The sequence below is a fragment of the Myotis nattereri genome, assembly GCF_964212035.1.
Source record: "Myotis nattereri genome assembly, chromosome: 10".
Classification (NCBI taxonomy): domain Eukaryota; kingdom Metazoa; phylum Chordata; class Mammalia; order Chiroptera; family Vespertilionidae; genus Myotis; species Myotis nattereri.
In genome coordinates this window covers 50,819,725-50,847,102 of record NC_138085.1, presented here as the reverse complement: position 1 = coordinate 50,847,102, position 27,378 = coordinate 50,819,725, and the positions used below count along the sequence as shown (strand labels likewise).

Sequence of the window (27,378 nt, the reverse complement as noted above, 5' to 3'; positions counted from 1 at the left end):
TCAGCTTTTAGGGAAAGGTGAATGGTCATTATTCTAATTTCTTCCTCAGGACCATATTTTTTGTATGCCATTTATTGGATCCCTGATTATTAAAAAAATGACATCAGCATAATTCAGCTCAACCACTGGACACAATGCATTTTCTTCTCTCTTTAACCAGGGGGATATAAAGCTTGGTGCTGTTAATTTGATTACATGACTATATAGAAAGCATACTAATTTAGGGGCTCACTCCAGAAGAGCATACACACGGAAATATGTCCTCCTGAACATGTCATTAAAATGGACTCGTACTCTCACTCCCCTGCAAGCAAACAAAACGAAGTACATAAATAAAGCATTAGGATTTGTGGAACACCCCGGCTGAAGGTACACCGGTGGTTGCTATGTCCACACACATCACTTATTATCAAGTGTCAGAGAATGACTTTTTTTCCTCCGTTCAGGTTGGAGTTATGTAAATGACCACACAGGACAGGCCTTTATTCAGTCACTCCTAGAGCTGGAATCACGTTGGCAAGAGCGGATCACGTGAAATAACACGGAATAAGTGGGCTTATTCCTTCTGAAGCTTGCTTTCCAGTATTGCTATTCCCCCTGCTGTGTTTTTAAGTAATACAGTAAAACAACACGAATGCCTTTGTGGCTAAAACATTGTTTCAGAAGGAACATGACTGTTTTATTCTTGTCCTTAATCTCTTCTACATTGAATATTTGAAAACAGGAACAGCTCTCTGGCCTATGTGTATGCTGTAGGTGATCTGCTTATGTTTCCTATCCCCCCACCCCTCATTATGCCTGCACAGAAGGGGGGAAGAATGGGAGAAAACCCGTGTTGATAATAGCAACACCCCAATAAATATACAACCAAGACTGAAAAGTGCCTTTGCAGTCCCGTCACAGATTAATATGGCTCATGATAGATACTTAGTTCTCTTACAGTTTCCCCTGCACCTTCACTGGGAAGTTGATAGAAATTACTCCAGCTGAATGCTTAAAGCAGATGTTATCCCATTAATTAGCTCTGGACCCCGGTACACTTGAGACTTTCCCATTTTCAGGCCGAAAGGAATTGGTCCCAGTGAGCGTGCTCCATATCCACATTTAGTATCATCTCATAAACAGCAGTGAAAACACAGCAGGCCCTTGATGAAGATACATTAGCTTATTTCTAATTTAAAGTTATGTTGCTTAACCTTAATGTAATTGGTCACTGGTGGCCAACTGTTTGTATAGTGTGTTGATGACCAAAGAGATGCAATAAATTATAAAACTCTCTGCTTAAATGGAGGGAACGACTGTTTTGTTAAAAGCTTTGCATGTAATAATGGTAAAATAATTGCACCTCAAGCCGAATAACTGTGAAGCTGTTAATACTAACAACAGAGTTGTTTTCAGGATAGCTGTCCATCCCCACTTAAAACAAATACAGGAACCCGGCTCTTATATTTAGCCAAAGACTAACTTTGAAAGTTGAATCTCTCACATTGAATAAAATTAAAGAGATAGTCAATCGATTATCTTATTTGGGGGATGATGGTGATGGGTAGTGAGTGGGGTGAATTAAAATAATCAATAGTTATGATTAACTCGGAAATGAAAAGCACAAATAACTCTATTCTTCACATCGGTTTGTAGTCACGCCTTTAAAGAAGACTTGATTAGCTGGTAGGATAACTGGGATAGTAATCAAGTATGAAAGTAATTGACACAACTTTAATGTTTAATAATGAATAGTATGCCAGGGGCAGAATAGAGAGAAACTTGTCTCCTTCCCTGAGAACAAGTACTGACTTCAAATTTCTTTGGCCAAATATAGATGGCAATTACTGGAGGCTTGTGAACCACCACTCCAGGACTGCAGTTCAAGTTATCAATATGGTAAAGTATGAAATCACACGCTTAACATCATTCAATGTATCATGAGTAATGATACTGATTCCATAGGTTTCCTATACGTTGCTGTTGAAAATCTATTCTCTCCTTTCCCTCTTAAAGGCTTAAGATACAAAAGTGAAATAAACACTTGGGTGCTTCAGTGTCTATGTTCTTTATTTTCATCCCGGTTGGATTGTGTTAACTAGCTTTGCTCTAACAAGGAGGAAAAGGAAAGTTTTTGCTCTCCTCAAAAGATAGTCCTTTTCTCTAGACATTTGCATTTGGCATTTGGATCACTTCCAAAGGGTACTCACTCCACAATAGGGAAAAACACACACACATTTCTCTCCCTTCTCACATTACATTTCTTAGAAAGACTTTCCAATAATTTAAACTATTTACAGTACCTCTAGGTCATTATTTCCCTGGACTCCACTGAAATACCCTGGGACACTATTTATGGCTGACTTCTGAGTTACCTTACAGGATCAGTTTACAAAACGGAGACTTCACCATGTGAAAGTCATTATTTTGTTTAACACAACTTGCACTGTTAAGGTTTTTTTTGTGTGTTTTTTTTAATTTTCCACTTTCACACAAACACTGCCGTGGTTGGGAGTGTTAGTTAAGAAAACCCCAGAAGCTCTGATATGAAGATAGGTATCTCTCCAGGGTCAATCTATCAATATTATTTGGGGCTAACTCATAAAATCAAAGCTACTGATGAGAAAACAACAGGAGTAAATGTGTGGGGTTTTTGTTTTACTTCCAGAAAAAAAATCTTGCTATGAAATGAATAATTCTGCATTATGGAGAGTAACCTACCTCTAAGCAGTCAGCTGACAGAGGGCTATCCCATGAAGACCATGCTAATTGAAGCTGTAAAAGGGCAGGTCCCCAAGTTTGTTTGGCAAACATGTGCCCTGGGGATAACTTCAGAGTTACCCTTCTTAATAGTAAAAATGACTCTGTTGCTGTTCCAACTAAAAATCAATGTGGCTCACAATTTTAATAAGGAACATGAATCTGAAAATGTGTTTAGTATCAGGTTATATAAACACACCCTAATGAGATACCATAAAATCCATCACATTAAAGGCTGGTTTCCTGCAAGGTATATTAGCTAAAAATGCTCCATATATTAGGTCAGTATACAACAGCACACATAATAAAGCAGCTCTGTCAAGATAAGATGCATGTTGTGCCCCTTAAAACTGTTATGTTTTGCACATTTTATAAGGTTCCTTGAATACATGAATAAGATAAGTTATTCCCATCTCTTTCTTAAGCAATCTCAGAAATGGCTATGACCTGAAATTGGAATTCTTGTAAACACCCATCCGAAGAAAATGTGTGCCGCTCTGTTTTAAAGAGACGGTACATGTTTAATTATCCCAACTTCTTCTAGCAGAATACTATTAACATGCACATTAGCATCATCTCATTGGCTCATCCTGCTGCTCCACCTTAGGGGCAGCAGTAGGAGCTAATCTTATTGCTCCCATGCGCATAATAATGAAATTTGGTCTTGTCTCAAGGCAGTGTGCTTTGGTCTGAAGTACAGCTGGAGACATTACCGTTCTGGAGAATTTCTGACCAATTCATTGTGAAAGATAAAGAAATAAAATAAAATATCGTCCCAAACAACTGTGAAATTTATATATATATATATATATATATATATATATATATATATATATATATTACCTTGAGTATCTAGTATTAAGCAATGAAAGGTGCAAATGACTCCATATTCAAATACAGATGGGAAAGGAAAATAAAATCTTAGATACCTATATCTGTACATATACCAAGGAGTGCACCCCTCCCACCATACAATCAGTGTCTACCTATGAAAGTTTTGTTTCTGAATGCTATCTGCAGCTGTGTATGGGTACGATAAAAATAAACCAAACCACAGAAAGAGCCCTTTCCTCATGTCTTTTTCATCTGTTTTCCAAGAAACAATGACAAGATAGCATGGCATATAGAATACCATTGCCTTTTTGCAGGCAATGTTGGAAAGCTCTAATAAAAAAAAATATGCATACATCACATAGCACACACAAAAATACATGTGAATTCAAGGCTACTGAATTCAGGGAGGTTGTTCCAACATTTCCCCCACTGTACATTATTTGTATTCAAGGTTTTTGAAATGACATTGTAATCTGATGATGCACCAGCCTATTATATTGTCTAGCAGGACAAATATCCTTGCGTTTTCTCTGTAGAACTAACACAATTTTTCCATGTCAGAGGTGCATAATATCCTGGCGGTCATAAGGAATGATGCTATTAATCCTCTTGGGCAATCTCCAGGTCTGATTATTAGGGAAATAAATTTGCATGCTGCATATGAGCTAGGTGAATCACCGAGAGCACAAATTATATTTCCTGACAGCAAGTTAGAGAATGGAGCCGTGTTGCTTTTTTATCTTCCCCCCCCCTCTGAAAGCTATAGAATTTCAATTCATTACACGAGATGGGTTAGAATTCAAGTCTCTTTTTAAGTTGATATTAAGTTGAGTCTGTTATCTCGGCGAAGGCTGGTAGGTTCCCCAGAGTATCCACCTAATCACTACTTAAAAAAATCGAAACGTATAGTTAGTGTCATGATTTAGGTACCAGAGCTACTTTATTTATCAGCACAGAGTGAGATAATTTCAATTTGAGCCTCCATAGCCCTCATGAATTTAACTGACTTGAAAGCTTTTCACCCCAACTCCCTCTCTCCCTCCCCCTTTGTTGCATATGGTAATAGTAGTTATTCCAGGCACCTTCCTTACTGTCATGCCAAGCATTGCATTGCACCAGGCTCCTCAAGACCTGATCTAGCCAAGCTTGTGCAAACAGCCCCGTTTCTCTCTCCACATCTGACTGCCTCCTCTTCGCCAGCAGTACTGCCAGGCGTGTCTGCATTCAATATCCATGATGAATGTATTTTTATTATTTTCAGGGATTGGCATCTGAGAAACCTTTTTGCATTATTAAATTCGAGCAGGGAGAATGATAGCAAATAAGAGCATAATAAATTGCTTTATGTCCTAATGTATTAATTAAGCAGACATTTATTATAATGGTTGTTTTATAGACCCATTGTAAAAATGTATGATTGTGTGCTGATGCTCGTAGCTGGAGTCACATATGGTAACTCGGGTGGATGGGTTGTGACATTTGTCAGATTGGAAAGGGTTCACCAGGTCTAGTCTGCAAATTCGCAAGGCAGCAGAGAACCTGGCTGGGCTGTGAGTTTGGTGAAATAGTATTGCTATCGTTAGCATGCAAGCGAGAATCCTTTTATTATTGTGATTATATGTAAAATAAAAATATACGTACCACACACAGTAAAAACCTTATGTTATATAGTGTTTTACAGTTTTTAAAGTACATTTGCAGGTGATTGCACTACAAAAGACAGAGAAGATTATAGAGCCTCCCTTCAATTCAAAAATATGTATTATTACTATTACTTGAAAGAAATATGTGTACATTTCAGAATAATAAGAATAATGGCAAACCCAAGAGGCATACAATTATAGAATATGTAAGATTCAAGTGTTTTAGATTCTATTAATTTATTCAGAGTGAGCCCAAAGCAGCACAGCTCAGAGGGTTATATCTTGGCCTTCTGATTACTTGAGTTATGGGTGATCATAAAAAAACCAAAAACAAAGCAACAACAAAATCCCCCACAATTCTTTCTTTATCATGCTTCTTCACAGTGTGTTAAGTGATTCATCTACCATTTTGCCAAATAAATAAATAAATGAATAAATAAAAGGGTCTAGCAAATTTTCCCATTGCTTTGCTCTCCCATGCAGTCAATGTGGTCCTGGTACAAATGTTCTCAGAACAGAAATACCTTTGAATCACAGGTGTGCTTTGTGGACACCTGGATAATGATTCTTCATAGTCAGGAAATATTATCTAGGTTTTTTAAAAAAGCAAGTAACCGTGGAGAGAATTCAGAGAATGTCCATGGGGAGAGACGCTGATGGTCTTGGGGACTGTTCTCTGCCCTTCCCATGGGGATTATTTTTGGAGTAGTGCTTTTCAGCACTGTTGACTTTAAGTCCTCCCTAATACCGGACACTGAGGCTGATTACAGGGGTTATTGGTTACCAGCTCAAAAAAGGGCACAAGATTTGATGCAAAAATGCCTAAAACCAGTTACTGCAAATAAAGCAAATCAAATCCATCCCCAGTGCCTTCTAAATTCCCTCCTACAAGAATTCAGCACTCTGGCTGGCTGCAAAGCAGGTGTCAGGATGATTAGGAGGAGGGAGAGATGGAGAAGGGACAAGCTGGAAAATATTGACCCCTGAGTGCACATGAGAGGCCTTGAGCATGACCACTGGCCAGCCTGGGAGAGAACTGTGGAGGCCATGCAGGGTGCATCCATGAGCTGGTGGCCAAATGACACCCAATCCAGAAAAATGCTGCCTCCCTCTGCTTGGTGTGAAAAGTCATTCAATTCAGTGAAAAGACATCAGTTTGACAAGCACATTTATATTTAGAAGGTGATAAAGTCTGAGTGATCTGAGTTGGTTACTTTAGTACCAGTTGTTCAGATATTATGTATAGACTAGAGGCCCGGTGCACAAAAATTTGTGCACTTGGGGGAGAGAGGGGGGTCCCTCAGCCTGGCCTGTGCCCTCTCGCAGTCTGGGACCCCTCGGGAGATAACGACCTGCTGGCTTAGGCCTGCTCCCGGGTGGCAGAGGCCAGGCCCAATGGCTAGGTGCAGCCCCTGGTCGGGCTCAGAGCAGGGCTGATTGGGGAGTTGGGGCACTGACCTGTCATGCACAGAGCAGGGCAGATTGGTAGGTTGTGATGCCACCCTCAGTCACGCTCAGGGTAGGGCCGATTGGGGGGTTGGGGCACTGCCCCCTGTCACACACAGAGCAGGGCCAATCAGGGGGTGCTGCATGGGTGGGGCTGGCTGGTTTGCCCTGAAGGGTGTCCTGGACCAGGGTGGGGGTCCCCACTGGGGTGCCTGGCCAGCCTGGATGACGGGATGATGGCTGTTTGCAGCTGGTCACACACCCTTCAGGGTGGGGGTCCCCACTGGGGTGCCTGGCCAGTCTGGGTGAGGGGCTTAGGGATGTTTTCAGGCTCATGGGTGACTGCCCCTTTTTTTCTTTTTTTCTTTTTTATTCAAGGCCAGCTTTAGCTCTGGCTCCAGCTCTGAGGCCTCTGCTGGGTTCTATAATCGAGACACTGTATCAACTCCAGCTCTGAGATCCCGGCTCACTGAAAGCTGGTTTCTGGGGTTTTGTTTATCATCTATATTTGTTACAATATTTCGGACTGCAGGCTCAGAGGCCGGCAAGACAGGCAGGAACGTTGGAGTCCTCCGTCACTGAAGCAAGCAAGCCTCATGTTAGTTTCAAGCTGCCTGGCTGCCGGCCGCCATCTTGGCTGGCAGTTAATTTGCATATCTCGCTGATTAGCCAATGGGAAGGGTAGCGGTCATATGCCAATTACCATGTTTATCTTTTATTAGACAGGATTAGAGAAGGAATTTCCATCTCTTAATGCCAAGCATCCTGATAGGCACCTTGTGTATGTTATCTTCAGTGGACTGCTCCATGGCCTTTTGTTCCAAACTAGAGACTGGGTGCTCTGCGTTTACATCAATAGGAATAGTATGTAAACCATTTCTATATGTTCCTGAGAATTAAAGGAAGGAGTATGAGGTCACATGGTTTTTGGCCATTGCCTTTCTCCTAAGATTTATCAGGCAGAGTACAGAGGCCATGAAGCCCCATGACTCTGGATTATGGTGTTTGAACCCAGGCAGAGTTAGGTGTAAGTTCATCGTGATCTTCTTCTAACTGTCATGACCTAGAGAAAGCCACTTAACCTTTTTGAGTGTTCTATTATTATTATTATTATTATTATTATTATTATTGATGTTGTTATTATCAATATTACTATAATTAGTACTATACATAAAGACTCAATTTTAAAACTTCAGGAAGCTCAGTAAACTCTCCCACGTCTCTGGTTAAAAATGCAAATTTGTGTAATCCAAACCATTACCAGATAGAACACAATCCTCCTATGTCATTACCCACCCAGCTTAAAAACAGTACCCTGACTGGCCGGGCCCTAGACACTTAGCATGAAACAAAAAACTGAGAGTGGCAGCAATTAGCTTCTCACACCGCAATTGGGTGGAACTTGATAATGTGTTCGATTACAATCATAACAATTTCTTTCTTTTTTTAAAAAATGTATTTTTATTGTTTTCAGAGAGGAAGGAAGAGGGAGAGAGAAATAGAAACATCAATGATGAGAGAGAATCATTGATTGGCTGCCTCCTGCATGCCCCCTACTGGGGTTCAAGCCCACAACCCAGGCATGTGCCCTTGACCAGAATCGGACATATCTGAAACTCCTAGTGACTTTTGTAGATGTGGAAGCCGAGTTTCAGGATTTGAAATGATGTGCCCAACGCCACCAATCACCACTAGTACAACAGGACCCGAAACTCCAGTTTTGGGCTTCCTGTGGTGCTCCTTTATGGACTGGAATTTGGGATCTTGAAACTTAAGATGAGAATGAAATATGGAATATTTTATACCAAACTATTTGACCAGTATAGGAAACTAGAGAACACCAAGCTTTGTACATAAGGTCTGGTTCCACAAGGTAAGTTGACCTACACATCTTTTAAAATTGCACAATTATAACCACACTACTACCACTTACATTTATATATGGGCTTGGGTCCCAACCATAGCATACTTGTCCTGAAAGCAAAGGCTAGCTTTTCAGGGTTTTGCCCAGGGCCCTGGCATCCACCAGGGAGATGGCAGTCTACTGTTAGCTTCTCTGCAGTGACCTATCATGACGAAAAGAAGGATTTTCACGCAGCCCAAGCAACTGACAAAGCAGCTCACCTTTCAGGGAAAATGCAATATTTTCTGATAAGCAGCTTATGCTAGTTTTCTTAGCAAAGAGCCCAGAAGCATTTCTGTCTGTGACATTCCTTGATAAGTTGAAGGAAACCCCTCTGACCACACCACGGTCAGGGGACCACTATTTGTAAACATGTAGACATGTGGCAATTTGAAAATAATATAAAGTAATTGATCACAGAGACAGCCCAGAGCATTCATTGTTAAGAGGAATACATGTCCCTGTGTATGAAGTTGCAAGCAGAGAAATGTGTATTTATTGTTGGAGGAAGAGGCCAAAGCCTGGAGCAAGATTGGGTCAAAGCCTTGTCCCTTCTGCACGTGGCTCTTCGTAAAACCAATGCATATCCTTTGGTAGCAGTGTTCTCCAATGTGTGTTCAATGAACAAGGGACAAGGTGCTGGAGGTTCCCCCTCCAGGTTTCATTTGCTCATCACAGCAACTTAATGAGGGGATACTATTACCATTTTGTGGAAGGAGAACTGAGGGTCCGAAAACTCCAGTAGCTTTCCTTACATCAGGAAGGTGATTCATAGCAAGAGTTACCAATTTCTAACTCCAAAGCCCAGGGTCCCCCGACACCATTCTCCCTCCAGAACTGAAATAAGTGAGACACGTTGTGCAGGGTTTGCCTGTGTCTGCTCACTGTGAAAACCCAGAGGTATGCTGCCAGACCACTTAAAGACAGAAGGTCATGGTATCCTGTCCCTCTCTAACTATTCCCCAAAGAAAACGTAAGGAGGCGCCAGGTCTCCTCACATGCCTGAATACCAAGGGTTTGGTCAGGCTCTGGTGAAAGATGAAGGCGATTCTTTGGGGAAATTTCCAAGTGACGTACAGCCTTTGCATTGCAGAGGGCACGGTTGTGCCTACGGAGTTTGCTTTCATAAATGTGGTTGCAGGCTATTTTGAGGGAAAATGCATCCCATCTTCCCTTTACCTTGCAGGTATTCGGTAACTATTAGACCACATTTTGAAATGAATTGTGTGCAGCGATGTTAGAGAAGGTTAGACTCTCTGAGCTGCCACCAGTGACATATGACTACAATGACAGACAGTCAGCGGTATTCAAACTGAATTAATCAGAAAACACAGCCTACTTCAATGTGACGTTTAGAGGGAGGAGGAATAGCTACTTATTTACCAAAGGGATGTCACTGAACCATCTTTCTAGCTGAAGATAGCCTATGGCTACATAAGCCTTTCAAACCAGCGGGAGAGCGATAAACGGGTGCTGGGTATTTCAGGCCGGTTCCCTCTTGTTCTCTCCTCTCATTCCTCCAGCTGACCCTGATTATTTTATTTTGGGCAAGGCCACAAGATGAAGTGAGGGGTTCACATGCCTTCTGTGGGGACAGAGGAGACACAAGGAGCCTTTGGAGGTGGAGGCATTTGTTCTGATCATTCTTGGAAGTGAACACGCATACGTATCAGCACCCTGGAAGGAAGGAAATATGGTAATAATGGTGCTAGTGGTACCTTGATTTTATAAATATGTAATGCTAATTATGTAAACATTTGAGACCTCTGAAATCTCTTCATCATGCGTGTCATACAATGGAAATATTATGCAGCCTAACTCGACATTATACAGTAATAATGTTATTTCACATTGGCTAGTTGACAAGCACGGGCCGATGCTGTCTATCAAACAAAACTGTTGTGCCAGATTGTATCTTGGCGATAAGTAGAAAAAGAGCCACTCAGAGTCTGTTTATGTATTAATCAAGGCTTCAGACTTAGGCCACTCCTTCAGATCCACCCTTTGCTACAGAAATATGGAAATCTTCTGCGTACCAGGTGTCTCAGTCAGCTTGAGCTGCCATAACAAAACACCATAGTTAACAAAATTTTATTTCTCACAGTTCTGGGGGCTGCAGGTCCAAGAGCAGGCTGCCAATATGGTAACATTCTGGTGAGAGCCTCTGCCTGGCTCATAGATAGCTGCCTTCTTGATGTGTCCTCACATGGCAGAGAGAGGGGCGGGGGGGGGGGGGGGGAGAGAGAGAGAGAGAGAGAGAGAGAGAGAGAGAGAGAGAGAAATGGAGGGAGGGAGAGAGATAGCTCTTGTGTCTCTCTTTTTTAAAAATATGTTTATTGATTTTTATTTTTTTAAATATATTTTTATTTATTTCAGGGAGGAAGGGAGAGGGAGAGAGAGATAGAAACATCAATGATGAGAGAGAATCATTGATTGGCTGCCTCCTGCACACCCCACACTGAGGATCAAGCCTGCAACCCAGGCATGTGTCCTGACTGTGAATGGAACCATGACCTTCTGCTTCATAGGTCGATGCTCAACCACTAAGCCACACTGGCTGGGCTTTTTGTTGACTTTTAGAGAGAGAGGAAGGAAGAGGGAGAGAGAGAAACATCCATCGACTGCCTCCTGAATGCCTCCTATTGGGGATGGAGACCGCAACCCAGGCATGTGCCCTGACTGGGAATTGAAGCAGTGACCTTTTGGTGAACAGGACGGTGTCCAACCAACTGAACAACCCTGGCCAGGTGTCTCTTCTCATAAGGAGATTAATTCCATCATGAGGACCCTGCCCACATGACCTCATGTAACTCTAATCACGTCTTTAAGGTTCAGCTCTAAACTCCACCGCATTCAGGGTTAGCACTTTAACATACATATTTTTGAGGGACACAGTTCAATCCATAGCACCAGGGTACCGCTGGATATTTGTTGCTGACCCCACCCAAGACACATCCATCCTTTGCTCACAAACTTTTATGTTTCAAATTAAGTATAATTTAATGGTTCTATTTTTTCAAACAGTTTAGGAAATTATCTTGCTATAACTCCCACATTTTGTCTGCCCCTTCCACTTAGACAAGTGAGGCGGGTACCACATGAATTTGTCCTGATGGCAAGCAAACTACTTTGCACCCAGGTCAGTCAGCCTTGGTGATGACTCGTGAAATGATGATGACACTTGTCCCAAGACCAAGTACGTTGCTTCTAGAACAGACCAAAAATAACATGCACATTTTAATAATATCCCCATCCCTCTTTCCTATCAAATGCTTAACAGACTTATTTTTTTTAACATTGCATAATCATTGCAGTGGGTGAAAGCATTCAAGTCTCCATGCTAGAAAGGTCTAGGATTCTAGACTGAAACCAAACTTACAGTAAGGATACCTGTTGGGTACCTGAAAACAATACCATTGATTTCATGCACACAGTTAGTGCTGCAGTATTTCAGATGAGTTGCTGAACAAAAAATGCCTTCAGTACTTAAGTGGTACTTACCTAGATAGAAATTAAGAGTAAAATTCTTTTAATCCTCCTCTATCATCTCCTTCTTCTTCTTCTTCTTCTTCTTCTTCTTCTTCTTCTTCTTCTTCTTCTTCTTCTTCTTCTTCTTTTTTAAAAGAAGCTGTGGAAAACCTGACAAGTTTATATCATTAAAGGAAGAGACTATTGAGTAATTACCAGCCAGGACTGACTTGTTAAGAGCTTGGTAAAACTTTGAGGCCAAGTCTCCATAGCATAAAGTGAAGAGGATATTTGGTAATTATTATTTAATTTGAGCAATCTTTGCGAAGAGGTCCTTTTTACAATTAATTAGTCTTCATTTAAACACAATTTCATAAGTGGACCCCCAAGTATTACCTCAGGAGGAAAATGCAATATCAGTAATGTTAGTATTTCCAGAAATGTCATAATGGAATCTATGACATGACACAAATAATTATTCATAGCCAAAACAAAGCAGTCCCTAATGTTCAGAATATTGATCCCATTTTTCTCTCTCAATCACTCTCTCCCTGACAGAAAGATAGGAAAATTTTCAAGACATATATAGAAAAAAGTAACTGAATAAAAGGCCTCTGTTATTATAGATTCATTTTTCTGTGTGCTTTGAACTCAGGAAATGCCTTTAAGTAAACTTTGAAAGGATTTATTGGGGAATTTATTCTATAACTTTTTAAATACAAACAAAGACTATTGAGTTTGATTTGCAGGTGATGCCAGAATGGAAGGACCATGTACCTTTATTGCCACAGTTCTCTTCTGTGTATTTTAATTCAACTTCATTCATTTCAACTACCTGTAAGGTATACGTATAGGTGACAGCTAGTCTGTTGCAGGCACTGTGCTTTCTAGGTAATGAGCTCCTGCTAGATAGCAAGTGCTTTACAGTCAGGAACCAAATCTTTTTTTTTTTTTTAAATATATTTTATTGATTTTTTACAGAGAGGAAGGGAGAGAGATAGAGAGTTAGAAACATCGATGAGAGAGAAACATCGATCAGCTGCCTCCTGCACATCTCCTACTGGGGATATGCCCGCAACCCAGGTACATGCCCTTGACCGGAATCGAACCCGGGACCTTTCAGTCCGCAGGCCAACGCTCTATCCACTGAGCCAAACCGGTTTCGGCAAGGAACCAAATCTTAATAGACTTTATATCCCTGATTCCCAGCACTCAATATTCAGGTGTGAGCCTGCACAGTGTGTGCAGGGAATGCAGTCCTGGGTAGGACTGAACAACAATGTTAGGGGAATAGGACAGGGGAACTGATCATGGAAAGTCTTGAATACAGTCAAGAGAGTCAAAGACAATAATGATATAGAAACCAGAGGATGTTCTTGTGATAAAGACTTCAATCCACATAATATCCGTGCCATTATCCAGTGCAATCTGTCCAGCTGACAATTTTTTTTTCTGTAAAGAGTGAGATAGTAAATATTTTCTGCAGCTACTCACCTCAGCAGCCATTGCAGCAAGGGAAGTGGCTGCAGACAATATGTATGCAAATGGATTAGCTGGATTTAGCCCATGGGCCATGGTCTGACCACTTCTGACCTGGTTCAAGGGTTGCTATTTTAAAAATTTTACAACAATAGACCATATAACTGAAGTCTTCTGCATGGCAAGAACAGAACTTACTGAATAATGTTATTAGTGATTTTTTTTATTACATGCACTATATATAGATCAACAAAAAATAAACAACAATATAACTCAGAAGTCACTGCACCTTTAAAGCCTATATTTGCAATGCTCCAGTTGAATTACAGGAATATGGATTGAGTGGTGAGTGAGTACTGCAATGATCCTACCAAAAATAATCTTTAAAAAAAAATGAATTTCAGTGACCCGGTTAGACTAATTTAAAGTCAAACTATCAAGAAACCACTCCATTCTCCTGAGAGATCCGCATCCATTTCCAGATGGCACTCAGCATAAAGACAAAGAGAAGCTGAGCTTTTTTATCTGTGCCCAGTTTGCTCAAACATGAAGACCTGAGTTACATGGCGCATGGTCAGATTCTAAGGTGAGCCTCCTGCCATCCTTGTTGAGCTAGGAAGGACTGTCCAGCTCAGGAACTAATCCAACAACTGGCAAGAGTTTCCCAGAGCACAGTCCTGCCCCTTGCAGACAGCTGTAAACACACATCTGGAACTTCTACCTCCTTCCCATGCTGTTAACTTGTCACCTTTGAACAGATAGTGGTAATAATGACAATGACGCAGCAGGGACCTGGCTGTGGTCCTTTTGGGCGAGCAAAGAATGAGTGGCATTTTCTTTGCTTCATCTCCTCCACTGGCTCCCTGCCTTTTACCCAGGCATGAGTTTTCTCTCCGCAGTAGTTTTTGAGTATTTGAATGGTAGATCAGACACCTCTAAGGCTGTTATTTTCAAGTTTTAATAATGTTTTGCAACTCATTTCCTGTTTCTCAGCTGCCAACCTTGCCAAAAGCATTCGTTGTCAGGTACTAATTTGGGTGACGTGACGACCACTTGCTCTAAATTTTTGGTGGGTAATTACTGAGTCAGAAGAGAGTAATTTTTTGATATCCAGTGGCAGTCAGAAAGGTGGGTATTTTACTACCCACTCATTAGAGGTTCTCCAGTAGTGAAATGTCCTGGGTTTTGCTCTGTTTGCAGACAGAAGGGAAATCTGACTGCTCAAATAAAGAGTAACTTCTTGCTTATTTTGGCATCACTTACAAGGTGTATTGGAGTTTTCTATTATGAGCCAGCTCCAGAGTTTCATTGTACCTGCAATGTTAATTTTGTATTGATCAAAGTCTCATGAAATGACTTTCTCCTTTTTTAAGGTATAGAGATCTTGCATTTAACTTAAAAAAATAGGTGAATATATTTCAGTAGTAAACCTTAGTATGTGAAAGTAAAGAGCATCCATATCTTTTCTATGAAAGTGCTAGCCCTTTTCATGTAATACTTTTGAGTGGTAATGTTTAGGTTTCTAAAATTGTTCATATTATTTTTCTACCAGAAGAAATAAACAATAGAAATATTTTTTGGTGAGAAATGAAATATCACTTAACCTTGAAGCAAGCTCATATATTAGAAGCAGTGAAATGAAAGATAAAAAGTTTGTTTTGGGAACCTCCTACAGTTAGTAAAAGAGAGCAACATATCATATCATGTGCCTTTAACTGCACACAGAAAGTTGAACTGACATTACGTACACTCAGAGATTTTTCCATTAATAATGTCCTAAGATTAAATCACAACTTTTTACTATAATTAGTCTAAACGCATAGCATAGGGCTATCTACACTAATAAAAGAGAAAGATGCAAATTGACCATACCTCCGTGATGCCCACCAGCCAATCAGGAGTGAGTATGCAAATTACCCAAACAGAGATGGCAGGTTAATTTGCATACACAGGCACTGAGTGGCTGGGGGCAGGGCAGGATGCCATGGCGATGACACAGGCGTGCCACACTGCCCCATCCACTTCAGACACTTAGTCAGCGTGGAAAGGTAGAAAGGTGGCTCCGGGCCAGAACGAAAGGAAGAAAGGTGGCTCTGGCCGGAGTGAAGACGGTGCCGTCAACCAGGGGAAGGAAGGCCCATTCTTGCACGAATCTTCGTGCATCGGGCATCTAGTCTAAATAATAAAAGGCTAATATTCAAATCAACCAAATGGTGGAATGACTGGTCACTATGATGCGCACTGACCACCAGGGAGCAGACGTGCAATGAAGGAGCTGCCCCCTGGTGATCAGTGCACTCCCACAGAGGGAGCAATGCTCAGCCAGAACACAGGCTCACAGCTAGCGAGTGCAGCAGTGGTGGTGGGAGCCTCTCCCACCTCTGCTGCAGGTGGACAGTAAGGAGCAAGTTATCCCAGACTGCAAGAACCCCAGACTATGAGAGGGATGTCTGACTGCCAGCTTAGGCCTGATCCCAGGGTTATTGGGCCTAAGCTGGCAGGCAGACATCCACCAGAGGTCCTGGACTGCGAGAGGGTGCAGACTGGGCTGAGGGAACCCGCCCCCATCCCCCCTTCCCGCTCAGTGTATGAATCTCGTGCACCAGGCCTCTAGTATCTTTATAATACAGTTTAATTATTCAGGATTCTATTCACAGAGATCCAATTTAAAAGTGAAAACATTATTTCATTGATTTGAATACATTATTTTAGAAAAATTGAATTGAATAATTCTGTATTACTTTCCTGTGGCTAATATAACAAATTAGTGCAAACTGTGTGGTTTAAAGCAATATAAATTTATTCTCATAATTCTGGAGGCCAGAGTCCAAAATCTATTTTACTAGGTCAAAATCAAGATGTCAGCAGGCTATAGAGAAAAAATTGTTCTTTGCCTTTTCCAACTTCTTGTGATTGCCAGCATTCCTTGGCTTATGGCTGCATCAATCCAGTTTCTGCAGGCCTAGTTTCTACAGGTCAAATTGCTTTCTTGTGTGTGTGTGTGTGTGTGTGTGTGTGCACGCGCGCGCGCATGCGTGTGTGTGAAATCTCCCTCTTCCTCTCTCTTACAAGGATACATGTGACTGAATTTAAGGTATATAATCCAGGTTAAGCTCCCCATTTCATCTCCCCTTAATTTAATCATATCTGCAAAGACTCTCTTTTTTTGCCATGTAACATAACTAGGGAATTGGATGTGGGTGTCTGGCTGGGATGGGAATGTTGTTCCAACTGATCATGAATTGAATATTGATACTCTCCAAGACAGAATACCATCTACACCCTAATTAAAACACAACAGTTAGCCAGGGTTTGGAGAAAATAAAACTTACTTTTGTTGAGAATAACAGAGGCTGTTAAGAAAAGGGAAGTTTAGACTATGCTCTGAAAAACATGTATGAATTTGAAGGCAGGAACCAGGTAGAGAGAAATTCTTAGTGAATGGAAGATGTAGATGGAGGCTATGAAAGGAGATAAACTTGGCAGGTAGACTGCAGCATTGCGTGAGAACCTTGGGTTCTACAACCAGATTCTGGGTTTGGATCCTCACTTTGTCTTTTTCTAGCTGTTGTCTTTGTTTGATCTCTCTGTATAGCAAATATGTTATTTATATAATAGAGATACTTGAATCTGACTCATAGGGGCTTGTTACAATATGTAAAGTACTTAGACTAGTATTTGCATATAGTAAAATATAAGCTGCTATTGTCATTCCTAAAACGCTAACATTTTCTGATTGCTTATGTTTATTCATAAGACACTTGTTTAGAAGTTGAATCAAAGATTCAAGTTTAAAGATGACCTTCAATTTCTGGCTCAGTCACATATTTTCTTTTCCACACCAAGCTTCTTTAGTGGTCTCTTTAGATGATCCCTCATGAATGATACAGTGAAAAGAACATCTGCTTTATAGTTACACAGAATTAAGTTCATATCTAGATTTTACACCTGTGTGACCCTGAGCAAGTTTCTTGTCCTCTCTGAGCCTTAGTTAGCCCATCTGTTCAAAGCTGTTGATATTGCATTTCTCACAAGGTCACAGTATGAATGTTATCAGGTTCCTATGGCAGATGCAGAAGGGCTCACCAAATATTCCACTTGCTTTTTCACATTTCTGTGCTGCCTTGCAGTTGGGTGGTGCCATGTGACTAGTTCTGGCCTTTGAGTTGAGTTGTGTGTCCCATTCTGGGCCAGGGCACTCAAGACCTGGTGTGCAAACCTTTGAGTGCCTTGTTCCCCTGAGAAACTAAGGTATCTTATCTATACTAATAATAAAGGAATATGCATATTGTCCAGGATTCCGTAATAGTAACGACCAAACAGCAGGCTGTATCGGGCGACAAGGCCAGCAGGCAGGGCAGTTGGGGGCGACCAGGCCAGCAAGGGGGGGCTCTTGGGGGGGATCAGGCCAGCAGGTAGAGGCTGTTAGGGGTGATCAGACAGGCAGGCAGATGAGCAGTTAGGAGCCAGTGGTCCCAGGTTATGAGAGAGATGTCTGACTGCCGGTTTAGGCCAGGATCGGGCCTAAACCGGCAGTCGGACATCCCCCGAGGGGTCCTGGATTGGAGAGGGTGCAGGCTGGGCTGATGGGACCACCCCCCCCCCCCCACACACACACACACACACACACCTGTGCACGATTTTGTGTACTGGGCCTCTAGAGTTCTATAAAGTGCATTGCTGAAAAATTCTGGGAAGCATATCCCACCCAATCTCTGGACATTCATAGGAGACATACAGCTGTAGAAAGAGGTAACTGCATTCTGTTAACCTTCTGAGATATAGGGGTTGCTACTACAGCATGATATAGCTTTTGTTTACATTGCTGCATTACAAAGGACCACAAACATAGCTGTTTAATAAAATACACATTTATTATCTGTTGGTCAGAAATCTGAGCTTGACATGGTTGTGTTCTCTGCAAAGGGCCTCATCAAGCTGAAATCAAGTTGTCCTCATCTGGGGCTCAGGGTCCTCCTACAACCTTACTTACTAATTTCCTTGAGCTTGTAGGACTGGGATCCCATTTTCCCTGATAGCTTCTCTTAGCTCCTGGAGGCCAAGTGCATTTCTTGCCATGTGGCCCCTTCCACTTTCAAGTCAGCAACAGGGCATTACTTCCTTATTTTTTTTAAAAAAAAGTTTTTATTTATTTTAGAGAGAGAGGAAGGGAGAGGGGGGGAGAGAGATAGAAACATCAATGATGAGAGAGAACCATTGATTGGCTGCCTCCTGTGCATTACTTCCTTCATGTGTCTTAAGTCTCAGGCTTCCTTTTCTGTGATCAGTCAGAGAAGCTTTCTGCTTTTTAAAGGGTTCATGTGACTACTTCCCAGCCACCTAGTCTCCCTGTATTAAAATTAATTGATTTGGGGCCTTAATTACATCTGAAAAATCTGATCTCAGCATTATCTAGGTTAGTGTTTGTTGTGTGCACCAAGGGTTGGGGTTCTTGGGGTCATTGAATACTGCCTACACAATAGGCTATCTTAATTTCCAGAATACCTACCACATAATAGGTGCTAATCAATATTAATTTTTCTCATCACCATACTCTAACTGGACATTTAGCCATATATCAGTATTTCAGAGGAAATATTGCATACATTCTCCTTTTGAAGAGGCTTAGTTTCTTTCCCCTCACCTCAGAGGAAGAGAAGCTGTTATCAGTTTAGTGAGACTAATACAAAATCATTTGCTAGTATTTATATAAGTACATAAATAGCAGTACCAAAGAGAGAGTATGGCTTGGTGTGTGAAGTTGTGTTTGTATACTAAATGTATGCCATGAAACTTGATGTTTTTACTGAAGAACAAATGTATATGTTTCCATTTAAAATTATGGAACACATTAGAGACCATAGTTTTTGCAGCACATCCCATCAAAATCTGAAGCTGTTTGCTTGCTTGACACTTCGGTTGATTCAAATTTCAGCCATCACAGTTAATTCCACAATAAACATCCATGCATGTGACTCTTTGTACTCATGTCTAAAAATGTCTCTTAGTTGGTGAAATATGGACTTGCTGTGCTACACACTATGTATATATACAATTGTGGCCAATGCAAAAAATTTATCTCCAAAGTTTTTGTAATGGTTCTAACTGCCCACCAGCAGTGTAGAAATACCCATTTCCACATACTCTCACCAATATTTAATATTAGTCAAAGTTATATATTTTTGCAATTCTATGTGTAAATATGATATCTGACTATGGCTTGGGGATCATTCGTTGGTAATGTTTTTGTTATTTGGTTATTGTTTTATACTTAGATTCCGTGTTATAAGATATTGAACTGCACAGTCTCTGCAGTGTGATATGTTGCCTTTATCTTAAAGTGGTTCAGATTCCTAAATATTCAGCTCTTTTCTTTTAAGGTCTGACAAGGACCCATTTCTCTGAATATTCTTTTTTATGACCTTGGGTCTTCTTTGAAGTCATCAGCATCTTAGAACACCTTAGGCAAGAGATAGGAAGAAAGAGGGCAGTGGGAGATAATACATTAGAAAATATGAATAATAAAATACTTCATCCTGTCCCCCGCCCCAGATAAATCTGATAATATCAACTGCCAACTGTGTTCATGTGCATGTGCAAGGGATTTTGTTAAGACACCTATATTAGGAAGTCCATGGCCATCAGTTAAGACTAAAATATGGGAACTCTTTTTTTAATATGCATCAAAAGCAGCATTGGCTGGCCTGATACCAGCCTACCTTTTGCTACCTTCTACTAGTAAAACTCTTCCAAGGAATATGAAATTAATGGAGAAAATATTGATTTTGGCTGTTAATTTGCTTTCAAAAATTGAAGCTCCTGCAATCTTGGTAGAGTTAAGTCTAAGGCATATCTGTTTATCCATTTATTCCTATTAAAATGGCACTTCTAGAAAATATTATTTGGTATTAATCTGGTGAATAGTGTTATAAATGCCAGAGTTTATGTTTATTATACTTATTAAACTGGTCCTGATATCTCATAAAAATAAAATAAATGGCAGGGTTAGAAATTGAATACTTTGTATAATTCTTCAAATCTTTAATATTCTGTTTATTAAGTTTTTATTGAAATACAATACATGGAGGACAGAGTGAGTGAGCAGAGTTGCAGAGCTATATAGCAGCTGAGCTCCAGCAGTCCTGGGAGAAAAATCATCTTGCTGCTCTTTCTTTTATGAAAATCTCTTAGACTTCCAACGTCTCTACAATTCCTGAAAATTTGCTTTTTAGAAGGGGAAGTCTCCTCTTTCCTTTAGAAAGTGCTTTTGTTGAAGCAAAAGGGCAGAATTCGTGGCTTTCCACTCATCCAGAGCTTACTGCACCTACGCTGTCACCTTTCCATAGAGACAGAAACAACCCCAGCCCTGGGAGCAAGGAAGGAACCATGTCAGCGGCTTAAGGCAGACATAGGCAGAAATAACCTCATGGGGAATTCTTGGGGGAGGGGGAGGAAATAACACCAACCCTTGCACCATCATTTTTCCACCAAATAATAATAGTGCTGAGTACCATTTGGGGGACAGGGGTAGCTAAATTGAAATGAAGACCTGGAGAAGGAAATTCAAGGAACGGAAGTCTAGCTTTTGCATGAGATGGAATGAAGGAGCAGCCCTGTTGTTCAGCCTTAGGAGTAACTCTCACTGTCAGGGAATCAACCCTTTTGTGTCTGCTCTCACAGCTGGACAGCAATGATATCAGTGAATTTTAGTAATTTCCCTGGCATATTAGAGTAAAAGAGTTACTTACAGCAAGCACCTTGAGAACCTCCAAAGTAAAACAAGATATTATTAGAGCAATACTAATGTGTTCCATATGCACCTCAAATCTGAATGGTCATGTTTCTTGTTCACCTTTAACCTATGAGTCAACCCTGACCTAGACTGAGGACTAACATGGACAATAAGCACAGCAAGCAGGTGATTGCTTTCATTGGATAAATTGAGAAATTCTAGAAAGATTTCCCATGTCTCTGACTGGGTAGAGAGATTGCAGAGTCATTTCTATAGAAGAAGTCACTGCATCCATAAGAAAAAATGCATTCTCTAGGAGAAAGAATACGGAGCGGAAGCAGTTAAAGAAGGACCTGGAGTCTGTGAGCAAATATTTCCTGTAAAGGGCCACTCCGTAAATATTTTAAACTATGTCAGCCAGACGTCTCGGCACACAGTTTTGTCACTGAGCATGAGAGCAGCCAGAGGCAATGCATAAACAAAGGAGCTCAGCGGAGTGCTGATAAACCATATTGGCCCAAACAGGTGGCGAGCTGCACCTTGATCAGTCCTGCCCTGGACTGTAAACCTTTGAAGGACGCTGTATGTCCCCAGTAACCTACCCAACCCATACACAGTAGAGGCATAACTACGATTTGTTGAATGAAGCATAAATATTACATTCATTGTGTAACTCATTCACATTAAACTTTGCATTCAGATCCTGTTTCAGTGCACTCTCTGTGCAGCAACTACAATGTAACAGGCATTGGGCTATTCTACCTGACAGCTTTAACTGTTTTCTTTCTTGGCCTTGTCTTTTGTTTGTTTGTTTGTTTGTTTGACTTCTACTTTTTTTCCCCCCAGTTGCTGCTGTTTAGTTGCTTATGTTGGCTGTCAGAAACTCCTGAGAAGTGATTGAAAGTAGAAGAAGCATATGTGATAAACAATGAGCATTTTTAGGAATCTGCATTTTCGATGTATTTTACTGACCTATAGCCTTTAAATGAGACATCATTTTCCAATGTGCATTCTCCAGCATATCAAGTCTGCAAGATGCTCCTTGAACAAAGGGTCCTTAACCTACAAAGCTGGGGAAACTGTATATTCTGTCTATTGGAGAGTCAATCACCAAAGGCACTAGGTTCTATAGTAAAGAATCAAAGAACCCTGATCATTTTTGTTTGACCCTCTCGTGTAATGGCCTGTGTGCAAACACCAGCAAATGTCATTTGGTGCCGGGTCTCAGCAGGCGCACCAGCCCCGCTCTCTCAGAGTCCTGTGGAGATGTGAGGGAGGTATGCTGGGGCAGAGCACAGCTGGAGACACTGCGGGGCTGTATTCCCATAAAGGACTCTGCCACCCTGTTGCTCTCCCTTTGTGTGATATAAGCAGGAGAACCATCTTCAATGAGGAGAACTGGGCTCAGCCATCCAGCAGCCTGCACTTGTTGGACACCAGCCATTTGGGGGATTGCTGGAAATTCCACTTGTCTGGTATCTGGAGACTTGAGGGGCCTCTGGGAAACTGAGTCTCAGGTCAATTGCTGCTGCTGAGAGAGAAGAAAGAGCCTGGAACCCACGGGGAGTTGTAGCTGCTCCTGCTAAGAAAGTTAGAGTCACCGTTCCTGCTGGCTCATCTCTAGGCACTGAGGAGAGGGATCGAATAAATGCAATTTTCTCATTGTATGTGGGACCTCACCCTTCTCCCTTTTATATGTGTTTGCATCTGTGTTTTTTTTTTGCAGACCACCGATGGGACCAGTGTTTTGTGCAGCTCACTTTGAAAACACTTGAATAGCTACTGTGATAGGATACATTTAACAATGGCCACACATGTTCACACCTCCCTGGCTCCCTGTCCTTTGCAAGGTGACTCTGTGGCTCCACCCACTGAAAGGGAAAGTCTCTTTCATCTACCCTGGAATCTGACGGAAGGCTGTGAGTGGCTTCTGCTAATGGAATTGGTGGAGGTGACAGCATGCCAGATCTGAAGCTCAATATCAAGAGGCCTTGAACCTTTTCATTCATTCCTTGGAGACCTGTCATCACCATGTGACTAAACTTGAGCGAGTCTGCCGTATAACGAGATGATGGACCAGTCACCCCTGTTGTCCTAGTCAAGAATCAGCCAAACATCAGAAAAAACAGTGAGGCCAGATCAGCCAGCCCCCAGATGAGTCCTAAACAGGGGAGGGACCCAGTCAAGACCAGAGACTTGACTACCCCATCCACAGCTGGTAAGAGTAGGCACAACAGAGACCAGAACTACCCAGCTGATCCATAAACTTATGACAAGTAATAAGCATTTAATGTTTTAAGCCACTGAGTTTTGGGGTTCTGGTAGCTTCAGACTATTATGCATCAATTGCCACTAACACAGCTATTTTATTTGGCTTTTTATATTTCTTTTTTTTTTAATCTGTGGAAAAAGGTTAAGCAGTGACTTAACTGAAAGACAAAATTGGATCATACACCATGAAAATGATAATCAATGAAGAGTATCATACTAAGAATATGTGTTAATACAGGATTATTATAGTAGACTAGAGGCCCGGTGCATGAAAATTCATGCACTGGAGGGGGGTCCCTCAGCCTGGTCTGCCCCCTCTCACAGACCAGGAGCCCTCAGGGGCAGGAGGCAACCCGGCGATCAGCGGAAGGTGACGCCCCATCACACCTCTGCTGCTGCCACTGCTGGCAGCTCAAGCCTCAGCTGGCCCTGGTTACCTGTGCCTCAGGCAGGCCCTGGGGGGCTGGGTGGCTGAGGGAACTGGGGAACTCTAGAGGCAGGCCTGGCCTTGCCGCACCTGCTGCCCCAGCAGGGCTGAGGGGACTGGGTGCCACCATCTTTGAGGGTGTGGAGGTCAATTAGCATATTCCCTCTTTATTAGATAGGATGTTTTGTTTTCACTTAACATGGACAACCTTGTATAGTCATAGACCAAAAATGTAAAACTAGTGTGTGGGTATATGTGGCGGGGGAATCTCGGAGTAGAAGACTATATATATCAAGATTATTCTTTCTGATTCTCTCCCACAGAGCCTCGCCTGCTGACAGAATCCACCAGGTACAAAAATAAATAAATAAATAAATAAATAAATAAATAAATAAATAAATAAATAAATAAATAAATAAAAAAAATACACATGCAACCAGATGACATTTCAGGAGTTGTCTTTTATTCCAAAAAAAAAAAAAAATTCTGAATTTTTTTGATAACCCATTTGTGTCTGGAAATAACAATGAATAATAATCTGGAAAAAACCTCTTCTTTTTGTTGTTAGGTTTTAAGCTTAGAAGGTAGAAGAAGATCCTCTCAAAGAGCCAGAAGGATAAAAACAGTAAAATGACACAGACATACCCTCCTCCCCCCGCCCAAGTTTCTGTCCAGGGGGAAATGTTGAAGCACAGAGGCTCTCTCCTCTCACAAAAGCATTCATGGGTAAACAAATCGGTGCCATCTTCCCCGTGCCCCGAGAAGCTGTGAGTGCAGCATGGGGAGAAGGGATCTATCTTCGAGGGCAACAAAACAACTGCGAGCTGCTCACAGAAATCAGGGGCTCGCTGGACCAACGGAATTCCCACACCAGACACTTGAAGCACTTAGCTAGTGCCGTTTGCTAGGATGCAGCCAGCTAATTGAATTTAAATTAATGATGTTCATTTCTTTTAGTTTAAGCTGCTAAACTGTATTTCCATGTTTGATAGTCATTTGCTAAATCTCGGGAAAACATTATATATACAATAATATTCTGGAATCCCCTGTAACATAAAAAAAAAAGCTAACAAGTCATATATGATTTACTCATTTGCAACACAGCTGTATTTTAAAGAAACATTAGCACAAACAAAGAGGGATTGGGTTATTGATGTGAATTCTAATTCTGATATTACTTAGGACAACTATATCAGAAAACAAAGATATACTTTTATCTTTCTCAGAATGGACTTCTTTAAAAAAGAAAACTAAGACATGTAAAGAAATATTTTTTCATAACATAAAAATTCTTTCAAAAATGTAATCATTTTTGAAATGATTACAATTTTCTAATTTTCTTTTCTTTAGCTCCCTGAACCCTAAATAGCAGAGGTAAAAAAATAAATTACTCATAACCAATTAATTTGAAAAACTAAATATGTAATCTTTTCATAGCATAAATGACTTGATTCTTTTTGCACTTTGCTAATTTGGGAAAAATGCAAGCGGTTGCAAAAAAAATTAATGAAGAACCTTTAAAGCAGATTTCTTGAAGTTTTTCTCATTATCATCATATATAGTGAATTTATCACAAAATAAACATAGACAACGTGCTTACATTTGGTTTATATGACTATGGGCATGCTCTTTTCTTATGTATAATATTGCAATGGAAATGACACTGAGCTAAAGGCTAGAAGACATGGATCCTATTCCATCTCTAGCACTCAGAACCAGGAAAGTTCAAGTTGTTGATTAACATAGCTATAAATTGTTTGACTCATGCATTAACTGGTTACACTAACAGTAGGTCAAAATATACAAAATTGTCAATATTTGGCCACTTTTGACCATAAAAATGACCATTTTGTATGGTTCAATCTAATACTGCTCTGTCTTGTAGGGTTACTGCATGAAAAAAATTAAAACATTTTGGAATACTATAAAATGCATGTAAATGTAAGGTTTCTATTATTCACACAGGGAAAACCATTTGGTGTGGCTGTAATAATAATTGATACAGATCACTACACATTGATTTTCCTGAGATGCAAAAAGGATTGAGGGGACTGGGTAGCATGAACAAATTTTTATGATCATTCATTTCTTCTCTATTGAGAGGACTACAATTTGGCTTTTACATTAAAATGATAATAATAATGTGAGTTAGAAACTGATTAGCAGGCAAAGTCTTTTTTAACCTATTAGATAAATTATGAACTGGCTTCTCTGTTGCCATCATCTGGATGCAAATCCTTTGAAATTTGATCCAAGTGTGTCTTTCCTTTAAACACTAGATTCTGGTTCAAAAGCAAACCATTTGGATATTAACAGATAACCACCTTCAGCTGCCCCCTGGCCAGGCACAAACACCAACCCTCTCTACTCTCCTTACTTGCATCCTACACCCCACGCCCTCTATCCCACAGCATGCCTGAGTGAACCCAGCAGAGTCTCCTTTGTAGGTGTGCTAGTCTTAGCTCAGCCAGCCCCCCGCCCCTGTCCTGAGAGTTGAGGTCCTGTGGAAGTAGTCAGCCCACCTGCAGAGGTGAAGACCAGGCACCTGGAAATGCTCTGGTGAGATCCAGTAGTCTCAGGAAGAACAAACAAGTTTCTTCATTTCTTAAGACTAATTTATGATTGTGGTCTCTCATGGGGCCCACGCTGACTTCCTGCCCTGAGGTTGTGTGAATTTTGTGTATTCTTATCATTTTACTTAAGCTGAACTGAATGGGTTTCTGCCACCTGTAAACACAGGGCTCACGCTCAGGGTACATACCTACTCCAGGGACACTGCGTTTGCTTCCAGGGACCTTTGGCTCATTTACAAATCATTAGACACAATCCTTCTTCTCTCTGTGCATTTATGTCTTGCTATTTTATGTGTGTTATATCAACATACACAGTTTTTAAGGCAATCATTTATGAGATTTATATTCAAGTGACTTTGGCTTTTAACCAGATTCAACTTCACTCCAATTTTTAAATGAAAACAAACGAACATACAAACAAAAAAACACAGGACTTAGGATTGTTAAAGCTCTTCAAAAGGCTGTGCTGTGAGACTGGAAATCCACATCCAAAGAGGATTTCCAAGAAACTTAAGTAATTGTGGCTCCTTTGGAATATTTGCATAGCCTTGTACCCTGCTTGTTGTTGAGGTAGCAACCCTCAATGGGCACAATAAAAAGGAAGTCCTGTTCCAGAGTTGCATATTTTAAGATAACCATGCAATGATCTATACTAATAAAAGGGTAATATGCTAATTAGGGTGGACATCTTCTGGATGTCCTTCTGGACAAAGTTGTAACAGCTGCCTGAGGCTCAGGCTGTGAGGGCTGGCCCAAGGCTCAGGCAGCTGTGTCCAGCTGTGAGGCTTGAGGCTCAGGCAGCCATGGTGGCCACCAGTGGCAGCAGCAGCAGCGGGGTGATGGGGGTGGCACCTTCCCCT

At 41.1% G+C, this 27,378-nt stretch overlaps 1 protein-coding gene across 2 annotated transcripts in view; it reads left to right on the top strand.

Moving 5' to 3' along the window:
* The window catches only part of LOC308525966 (uncharacterized protein), a 627,300-nt gene that overhangs the window by 576,571 nt on the left and 23,351 nt on the right, over nt 1–27,378 (top strand). For both annotated transcript variants that reach the window (XM_081100858.1, XM_081100859.1), the window contains one exon: nt 1,820–1,881. In XM_081100858.1, the coding sequence (XP_080956984.1) occupies nt 1,820–1,881 (62 nt within the window). The remainder of the gene's footprint in view (nt 1–1,819; nt 1,882–27,378) is intronic.